This window comes from Gadus morhua, chromosome 10 (assembly GCF_902167405.1).
Source record: "Gadus morhua chromosome 10, gadMor3.0, whole genome shotgun sequence".
NCBI lineage: Eukaryota > Metazoa > Chordata > Actinopteri > Gadiformes > Gadidae > Gadus > Gadus morhua.
Genome location: NC_044057.1, coordinates 7,286,693 through 7,297,170, shown reverse-complemented (window position 1 = coordinate 7,297,170; position 10,478 = coordinate 7,286,693). Strand labels below are relative to the sequence as shown.

At 44.4% G+C, this 10,478-nt stretch overlaps 1 protein-coding gene across 1 annotated transcript; it reads left to right on the top strand.

The window, feature by feature from the left end:
* The first annotated feature begins 650 nt into the window (after positions 1–650).
* On the top strand, positions 651–9,747 carry pmt (phosphoethanolamine methyltransferase). The gene is made up of 12 exons (XM_030368828.1): positions 651–809; positions 2,821–3,034; positions 3,662–3,817; positions 4,108–4,244; positions 4,533–4,684; positions 4,987–5,175; positions 6,109–6,198; positions 6,829–6,918; positions 7,781–7,903; positions 8,387–8,518; positions 8,894–9,010; positions 9,297–9,747. Exons 1-12 carry the CDS (start codon positions 800–802, stop codon positions 9,405–9,407), a joined length of 1,521 nt encoding a protein of 506 aa, XP_030224688.1. The 5' UTR covers positions 651–799; the 3' UTR covers positions 9,408–9,747.
* The last annotated feature ends 731 nt before the right edge of the window (positions 9,748–10,478 follow it).

Here is a 10,478-nt window from a genome sequence, read left to right as displayed (position 1 = left end):
ACGAAGATTTGTGTGACGGCTTTCTTGACGCGGATGAACGAATGCCGGCTGACTTGACTAACCTTCCTCCAGGGAGATCCGGGTGTGTCGTCCGCACTAAGATTTGTTCATCAGACAGAGAAGTAGATGGAAAGAGAAGATAGATGATGTAGAATAATATCATAATATCATTCATCGTTTTGAGCTGTTCACAAAAGCATGCTGTTGGAACCGCATGACGCAATATTGCGCCACCGCGCCGCACCACACAGGCGCGTTTCCTCCGCGTCAGCAGAAACGAAGAGACCGCGCGGCCGTCCGGGAGGACAGCGCCCTGTCCCTCCGATCGCAGCACCCACTCCCCGCAGGGGGAGCGACAAGTGATTGAACAACAGTTACGTAATGATGCTGAGGATATGAACTATGGCCATATGACCATTCTATGCACATCTTTATCTCGCTCGTGTGGGGCCAGAGTATACTGTTTGACGAGTCTTGCGCAGCGTGTCGGCTGTTAGAGGGGGGAACCCCCCCCCCCCGGGATGTGTGACAGGTTGTTAGAGACCATTTCCCCTACAATGATTAGCCCACCTCGACCTCGGACCCTCCCCTCATGTTGTGTACAGTCGAATTGTCAGTGTTGTGGCTGGCCACCTCCTCCTCCTCCTCCTCCATCATCGCTCGGCGGTATTTAAAAGGGACCTGCTGCGGATCCACGAGTGGCCGTGGACTTCACAATCTGCGACTACTGATTTAGCTCAATTATATTGAAGCTCACGTGGTGTTCAATCCATATACATTCAACAACAAAAAAAGAAACATGGACAAAGGTATGTTCAAATCATTCCACCAAAGTTTTTAGAAACGTTTCAAAGTGACTCGTTCAGCGTTACTGAATGGTGACTTGTTTCCAGGGTTTAATTCAGGCGCGAATGACGAAAGGCTTCTAGCATATGTCATCGATGTCACTGGCATCACTGTCATCTTTCACTCATGTCTGGGAACTAACTGTTGCATAGAATCTAATCGGATGTCAAACAACAGCAGAACAGGTTGGCTGTTCTGATACAACAAATTACATATTAAATATTTAACTATTGTGACATGGAGGGAATAATTGATGTCACAAATTTCTATCAGAATATTTGATGAGGTTTCCAGAGGCTTAATGTTTGAAAGGCAATGTGTGCACCAGCTTATGTAGGCTATCCAACTTTACTTTAATGCATAAACCTGTATAATAGGAACATAACCAAAAGTTTTGAAATCCATCTGCTGCTGTCATACAGAACCACTGAAACACAATCGCAGTTGTGTTAATTGTCCTTTTACTAGGACAATCTGCTTCGCCATGTGGTTTACTTGCACTTAATAAAACAATTGACAAACTCGTATTATGAAAGTTTGACTGAAGTTGCTTTACAGGGATTATTAAATAATAAAATAAAATCTTATCTAGCGAGGAAAACTGCCCTTACACAAGAATGGAGGAGAAATGCAGTCCATAATACCACCCTATGTTTTGGATGTAGAAATCATTTGCTATTCTGTGTTCCAGACATAATTCCCACAAGATTTGTTCCTTTAAGAATTTCAGGTTCAAGGTTAAGCTGCTGAACACAATGGGCAGCTGTTCTCCATAAAATCTAGAATAAATAATCCATTATCTTAATTAAAATTCAAACACTTCTGTAAAAAACAGAAGGGTACATTAAGTGAACATTATTATTAGTTAATGCAGTAATAATAATTATGACATAGTATTGCATAGGCATTGATAGGGTTAGTGGGTTAATGGCTATAGGATTGGAGATGTGTGCAACCAGAGTAACTTTAACTAACTTGAACTTTTAACATGAAGTAAAACCCAATGGTGTTCAGTTAACATGAACACCATTAGTTAACATGAAAAACATTAATAAATTATTACTAGGCCATAAGTTAACTGAGAATGAACTGTCAATTAATGCTGAGAACTGCATTCAATAATGTTAATGAATGGTTAAATAATGCCCCCTTATTTTTAAGTGTTACCAATAACTACTAGACATAATACCATTTTCAGGGATGACTCATCGCATGACTCAATTCAGAAATATGATAGTCATGATGACAAAGGATCAAAGGGAAAACCCAAATAAACTGAAACCTATAGTATTGAAGGCTTTAATCGGCTCTATGGGGGAATCATACCTCATTTAACGTCTTCGGGTCCACATTTCATGTTTACATTTTTATCGTTATTCTATAACACTCAATAACACACCTACAATGCAATGCAGTATAGACTTGCAATATTATTATTAAGTTAATCAAGCCCTTATTGTAATAAGATAAGTCAACAGGTTATTCAACTTTAATTTAGGTAATAACAGAGTATCAGTATATCATCAGAGGAAACAATTATTCATTTGCCAACAAACCTGATTTGTCAAATATTCGTAATTATTATTGTTTTAAAGACCAGTCTTGGTTTAAAATAACTGCATTGTCTATGCAGATTTAAGCAATGCTAAAGATAGCCGATGGCACGGATTGCTCAAAAAAAATATTGATTCCTTGCTTTACCAACATGAAGGACCTGCCAGCAGGCTGAGGCGATACATGACCTCAAAGCAAATGCAGGAACAATCCTGCCACCGACGACGACACAATCCAACCAATATTCATTAGGAAGTTATTAGCATGCAAAACCCGTAGAAACCCTATTGGCCGACCCGAGGCTTACCGTTGCATGCTACCAATACCAGCAGGTCGAGACTCGAGGCTAGTGAATGAGTCAGAAGATACAACCTTCAGAGCTCCACTGTCTCAGGCTACAGTCGGTGTGGCGTGCAGCAGGAGATGACAGAGGAGTGCCTTTCTGTGTACCTCCCCCTGCAGGCCGCAGCAGCATGGTGCAGTTCTGGAAGGAGCACTCCAGGAAGGCCACGGTGGAGGAGATGATGCTGGACTCCCACGCCATGGAGCTCACCAAGCAGGAGCTGCCAGAGGTCCTCTCCCTACTGCCCTGCCTGGCCGGCCAACGGGTGCTCGAGCTGGGTGCTGGCATCGGGTCAGTGGAACACGGTCGCAGACATGGGGCTATGTCTCTGATGTGTGTCTGTGGCTGTGTGCGTGTACGTGTATATGTGTGTGTGTGTGTGTGTGTGTGTGTATGTGCGTATGCATGTGTCCTTGTGCGTGTGTGTGTGCTTGTGCGTGTGTGCGCTTGCACACACACGCACACACACAGATTGTCACGGCTCAAAAGAGTACAGGAAACCACAATAGACAAAGGGATCTTGAGTAGGGACATAGTCTCTAGGGAGGTGAAGATGTCTCCTTATATGGTCGTAAAGCAGAAAAAAATCCTATTATGGCAGACAAAATCATGTCATGGTGAAATCACATAACAGATGCCAAAATTCCAGAAGAAGAGACACAGTCGGGAGGTATCTCATGTCTAACTCAAAACTCAGCTCACGACTGTGAAATCAAATGAAATGTGTGTGGCAGGATAGCAGAACCCAGTTAGACCCTAGATAGAGCTCTTCTAAGCCTGAGATGAGTTGTATCAGCCTGGAGCCTTGAAATCTGATATTGACACTATATTTGTGAGACTCTAACACACACACACACACACACACACACACACACACACACACACTCACAGGCCAACCCTCCCCTCCTGTGCCCCCAGGCGGTTCACAAGCCACCTGCTTGCCAGCGCTGCACACGTGACGGCGGTCGACTTCATGGAGAACTTCGTTGAGAAGAACAGACAAGACAATGGTCACCATAGCAACGCTTCTTTCCTCCAAGCCGATGTCACCAAACTTGAGTTCCCCTTAAACAGGTAAGGTGATGTCTGGAACACTTGATGGCGGGCTAATGATTCAACAACCGTCACAAATTCAGGAAAGAATTGCACAGCAATAGGAATTCTCACAATATCTGTTTGCACAATTTTGCTATACATATATATATATATATATATATATATATATATATATATATATATATATATATATGTCAATTTATTGCAATTAAATGTTTTGTAAATGTGTATAGGTATGTGTATGACTTTGTAAGGAGTGGTATCCATATTGTCTCAACTGACCGCCCGACCCGGGCCGTCTCCAACAGCTACAGCGTGATCTTCTCCAACTGGCTGCTCATGTACCTGTCTGACGAGGAGCTGGGCCTTCTGGTGGAGAAGATGCTGGGCTGGCTGGCTCCTGGAGGCCTCCTCTTCTTTAGGGAGTCCTGCAACCACCAGTCAGGTACCAGGCCTGAGGATGCACAAGCACAACACGGGGTCACACCGTCACCTCACTAGCCTGAAGCCAGACATCACACTCGGCCTGTTGAGACGATTCAGATTCTTGAGTCCTTAATTTAAAGAGCAAGCTCCTACTCAGATTAAACTACAGCAACAGCACCACCTCTGGTGAGGAACTGGCTGTTGCAGATCTTTGTTTAGTCTTACACTGCTATAGTTTAGAAGTACAGTATAGTGAGTCAAGTGCAATTCAGTTGCATCTATTCAAAGGTGCTCCCCCTCTCCCCAGGCGACTGTAAGAGGGAATTCAACCCCACAAACTACCGGAGCCAGGGTCAGTACAGCCACCTGGTAACGTCAGCGCACTGGACCCAGACCGAGGGGGGCCAGAAGTTTGGTTTCGACATTATTCTGACCAAGAAAGTTCAGACCTACGTTAAGGTATAGCTGATGAGCTGATTATGAAAATGATTTCAGATTGGATGAGATTATCCCCAGAGCTACAGCAGCCTGGTCCAGGTCAAGAGATCATTGAGTTCATTCATACATACACTGTGTACACTAGGATATGCACAGTTCTGTAACTCTAACAAACTAAATTAGCGTCCCCCTTCACCCCCTTGTGCTCCTCCTCCTCCTCCTCCACATCCCCCCCTCATCCTCCTGCTCCTGCTCTTCCTCCTTCTCCTGCTCCTCCTCTTCCTCCTCCTGCTCCTTCTCTTGCCTTCCTCCCCATGGTTCAGATGAAGAAGAACCAGAACCAGATCTGCTGGCTGCTGGAGAAGGTTCCCCGTCCCCAGGTCACCCCCGGCGGGTTCCTCACCTTCCAGCAGTTCCTGGATAACAAGCAGTACACCCGGCGGGGCATCCTGCGCTACGAGAAGATGTTTGGGGCCGGCTTCGTCAGCACAGGAGGCCTTAGCACCACAAAGGTTCCCTTAACCAGATCAACACGCTGACACCCAGGGGTGATGTGATCGTTACACAACCACAAAAAGTCTAGTCAGTGTCAAAGTCAAAGTCAACTTTAGGATATTGATACAAAAGGATACAATTTGATAAAATATTAAGTTATATTTACAATAAATTAATTCTAAAAATTGCAAAAGATAAGGCAAAACAAAACGATAAAAATGTAAATAAATTGAAATGTGCAATATGAGGACTTAGAGAGCCAAGCCCACACCCATAGAACTCTAAAGGTTGTGGTGCTGTAGAAGACGCCGATGTTCGAGTACAATTTAGTCACTACGATGCCGGGGCTTTTGGTTCAATAATGCGGTCGTGGTGAGATGAGACGCAATCATTCACTCTGCGGTTAAAGTCCAATCAGGCGCTTGGATTTGGAGTGCCTCAAGGTTTAATGGTTTCATTAAACAAGTATGAGTTGCAGAAACATTATTACAACGGTAGCAACATTTCCTTATGTGTAGTAAAACCCAGTGAACTGACTGAAGAATGAAAACGAAAAGGGTAGTCAAGCCTTAGCAAAGCAACAATCACACAGCACGAAGAGAGTGGGAGTCATCACCGAAACTAACAACAGTAAAATGCAAATCCTCCTGAAAAATTACAATCACACAAGCTGTGTGTGCCCTTCAGTAGAATATATAGACATATGCATACGCATGACAGCAGACTCATCCAACAAACCTTTTAGGGCCGCTCTGAGGGCCGAGAGGGCCCTTACGGCTCCCCTCTGGTAAAACCTGTTCAACAATAATGATCTGGTTAATGAGGATCTACCTGCAAGAATCTGTTTCCCCGCGTCTCAATTAATGTCGGGCAAGATTTCAGCACATAATATCTCCTGAAACTGCTCCTGCTGGATTAGGAATTCAACGTTTCTCCCTCTGTTCTTACAGGAGTTCGTGGACCTGTTGAACTTGAAACCGGGCCAGAAGGTTCTGGACGTTGGCTGTGGCATCGGTGGAGGAAACTTCTACATGGCCAAGGTACGCCGCCCAGTGTTGGGGCAACTCCTTTAGGAGATATGGCGACTAGGACAGATGAGACTTCTAAATGCAAAAAAGCACACACTAGTTGAGTAGTATAGCAAACAATTTTCAGTTTGTATACATGTTTCCCAAGGTTACCTAGAGACCAGAGGCCTGGCAGTACTGCCAACATTTGCAAACTCTGTTAGTTGGTGGTTGACCTTGACCTTCAGAAATCAATAGCAGTTGTGACAAGCAGGTCATCTGGGAAAAACAAACAGTTAATAGCATAACATCATACGCTCCAAGATTTATGAATTTCGTTATGAATGCACTCATTTGTCATTATTTATATTATTTTCAGCTAGGTTTATTGTGAAACAAAAATTCTCCAGTTATTCTCCAGTTGGATATTTTTGCATTTGAGCAAGGGCTTCAACCATACACCCTTATTGCTTATTTACTGCATGCTATTTGTCATTTTAGACTCTATCATCACCATTTATCCTCTCTTCAAAATGTTTCATTGTTGAGATTACTTCCACATACTTCAAGTCTAGTCAAACGTATTTTGTGGATAAATATGAGAATAACAAAAGCTGAAATGAGTAGTCTGACGGTTAAGATCATTGTGTGTTTGGTGTTCAGACATTTGGAGTGGAGGTGCTAGGACTGGACCTGTCTGAGAACATGGTGGAGATCGCTATGGAGAGGGCGATCGATGAGAAGCTGCCCATGGTAAGTCATGCTATTCTCAGAGGTAAATGGAGGACATTATTTACACTGCATACCACCTATTATCATGAACAACCAGTATGTCACACTCACCTTATATCGAATACATACAAAGACCACCACAGTAAACCAAAAAACTGGATTGGTGTCTCCTCATATATTTTATTTCTACATTGTCAACAAGGCTATTTCAACATAATGTAATCATTCTACTTTGTCCTATCCCTTACTTGAAAATATGTGATACAATGAGTTAAACATTGATTAATTACAGTAGTTGTATGCTCAGGGTGAAAAGTGAATCTATGATTGATTCATAGCTCTGTGGAATTGTTTAGGGTTTGGTTAACCGTAACTTCATGGTTGTTCCCTTGAACTCTATGACTCAAGTATAAGTCTCAGACCAAAGGGCCAACCACAAAACCACAAGTCGGCTGGGGACGTCAATATGCAACGTCAACTAAATAAGACTATTAGGTTCAGACTACGCCGGTTGTGTATCAATGTTCTAGAAGTAACATTATCTCTGTCTCACACTATCAACATATCAAACATTTTTACATTTACATTTAGGGGCTTTTTGCTGACGCTTTTATCCAAAGCGACTTACAACCATTCTTTGAAACATCACACACCCGGGGCAGATTCGACCCCACAGGGTGACAGCCCGCTCGTCGGGAGCAGCCAGGGTGAGGTGTCTTGCTCTGGGACACCTCGACGCTCAGCTAGGAGGAGCCAGGGATCGGACTAGCAACCTTCCGGTTACCAGTCAACCCGCTCTACCTCCTGAGCTACGAGCGCCCGACCCTCTCCTCCCTAACCCCGGATGACCCCTCACTAACCCCAGCTGACCCCTCCCCTCCAGGTGACCTTTGAGGTGGCTGACGCTACCAAGCGCTCCTTTGAGGAGGGCTCCTTCGACGTCATCTACAGCCGGGACACCATCCTCCACATCGACGACAAGCTGGCGCTCTTCAAGCGCTTCCACGTGAGTCCCAGGCCCGCCCCCCCCCCGCACGCCCCCCGCTCTCTGAAGGAGTCTGAAACCTTCTGCTGTCGTATGAGCAGGGGATACCTCTGGGAGCTGCTCCTTAATCGTCAGACAATAGCCAATGGGTTCCCTGATCGTCCTCAGACCATAGCCAATGGGTTCCCTGATCGTCCTCAGACCATAGCCAATGGGTTCCACGATGGTTGCTCTCCACGCAAACTGTTTACACAACTAATGCCCGCTCAAACGTGATTGGTCCAAGATTCTAATGCTACAAACCAGAGCGCTTCTGATGCTAAAATCCTTTGGTACAGATCTGCCTTCATGTGCAGACATCTGTTTATGGAGATAAGATAACTATCCGCCTGCCCTTAACCTTAGCGCACTAGTGTTTTATCAAGTTTCCAGTAGTGTCCCCAATGCGCTACAAGCCCTCCATTCGTTGCTCTCATCACACCCTCATGATTCCTCGTTGTCCAGTCGTGGCTGAGGCCCGGAGGCCAGCTGCTGATCAGCGACTACTGCTGCGGGGAGAAGCCCTGGAGCCCCACCTTCCAGGACTACGTCCAGCAGAGGGGCTACGTCCTCTACACCCCCCAGCAGTACGGCCAGGTAGACCCCCGGCTGGACGTACAGCTGTCCATTGCTCTGTGGTACCAGGGGGAAATGGTTTCTGCTGCAACAAAAGCTTTGCTCAAAAACAAAAGACAATATGTACATAAGTAAATATAAATAATATTGAACACGTATAAACACGAAAGGTATAGCAATATAAATATAATCATAAATGTGCATATGTTAATTATATTTTATTGGTAAATAAATAAATTGTGCATTTAAAATTGCATCTTCACACAACAAATACAGTGTTACATATAAATCTGACTTTATAATATTCTCAAACTAACAGTCCAATAATCCCAGAATGGCGTTTCCAAATTGGACTGCAGTCTAACTGTGTGACTGTGTGTCCATCCTGCTCCGCAGTTCATTGAGGAGGCTGGTTTCTGCAGCGTGCGCGCGGAGGACAGGACTGCCCAGTTCATACAAGTCATCCAGACAGAGCTGGAGAGAGCAGTGGCCATCAAGGAAGAGTACATCACGGTAGGACACACACACACACACACACACACACACACACACACACACACACACACACACACACACACACATACAGTGAGAGGGACACGCATCACATTATAACTCAATACTGCATAAATGGATGGATGGATGGTTGAATAGATGGATGATTCTATTCAATTCTATATACTTGTAATTGTCCCATGTGGACTCTGGCTCGTGCTGCAGTTGAAATACATCAGTGATGGAGGATGAATCGATGGCTGGATGAGGGCTAGATGAGGGTTTCAACAGACGGTGCTCTGTGCAGGAGGTCTCGGAGGAGGACTACCTCGAGGTGGTCAGAGGCTGGAGTGACAAACTGAAGCGCTGCAACGTGGGCGACCAGCGCTGGGGTCTCTTCTACGCGACCAAATCCTGAGTCAGAGGCCGGAGGTGGAAGGAAGTGAACAGGAGAAGAGATGGGACACCTTGAGGCTCTACACCCGGGATCAGGGATGTGTGACGTGCCCTGGCCCATGTCCAGCAGTTCAGTCAACCATTCTGACACAGCATGCCGATGTTTGTTCTGTGAGACCCTGGATTACAGGGACGGGGTCAGGACGATCTCCAATTGCGTTTTCTGGGTCCTTGAGTTCATAGGAAGGTAAAAAAAAAAAAAAAAACTCTCAGGATGTTTAAATTCAGACTAAACTTTATTGTAATTACCTCAGACATGACAAATAGTTTTCAGAATAAATTACTTTTAACCGATGCACGAATGTATTTCTTTGTGTATTTTATTTATTGTGCTGAATCAGATGGTGGTTTTAACTTTGGGTTAATTTTATTTGAAAGCTTATGTTCCCAACAGCAGATCTTGCTTAAAGGAATGGATTCACACCCTGGGAAGGTTCTGGGACAAAAGGTCACCGTCTGCGTTGAGAGTCTACGCTCAATGTGTCACATGGCAATGATTACAACATATTATAGTTTTTCATTTACATTTACATTTAGGGTGTTAAGCCGACGCTTTCATCCAAAGCGACTTGCATACACACATTCACACACCATCGGCGGAGTCAACCATGCAAGCCGACAGCCAGCTCGTCAGGAGCAGTCAGGGTGAGGTGTCTTGCTCAGGGACACCTCGACACTCAGTATCAGGAGCTGAGGATTGAACTAGCAACCTTCCGGTTAAAAGCCAACAAGCCAACCCGCTCTACCTCCTGAGCGTGCACACTTTTTATCTATCATAAGAAGTATTTTATTTCATACGTGTATGGCAATTTACCGCACCAAATAAAATCAACACCCAATAAACAGCATAACAGGGAGCTAGGGACACATGTATTACAATTGAAAAAGTAATATTTATTTAATGTATCCTGTATTATGCTGGTTTTCATATCTCTCTTTGTCTCTGCATTATTTGCACTTTGCTTTTCTGTTGTGCTTGTTGTTTTAGCAGCAGACTCTCCATGATTTGGTATTATTTTATTTATTGTCAGTC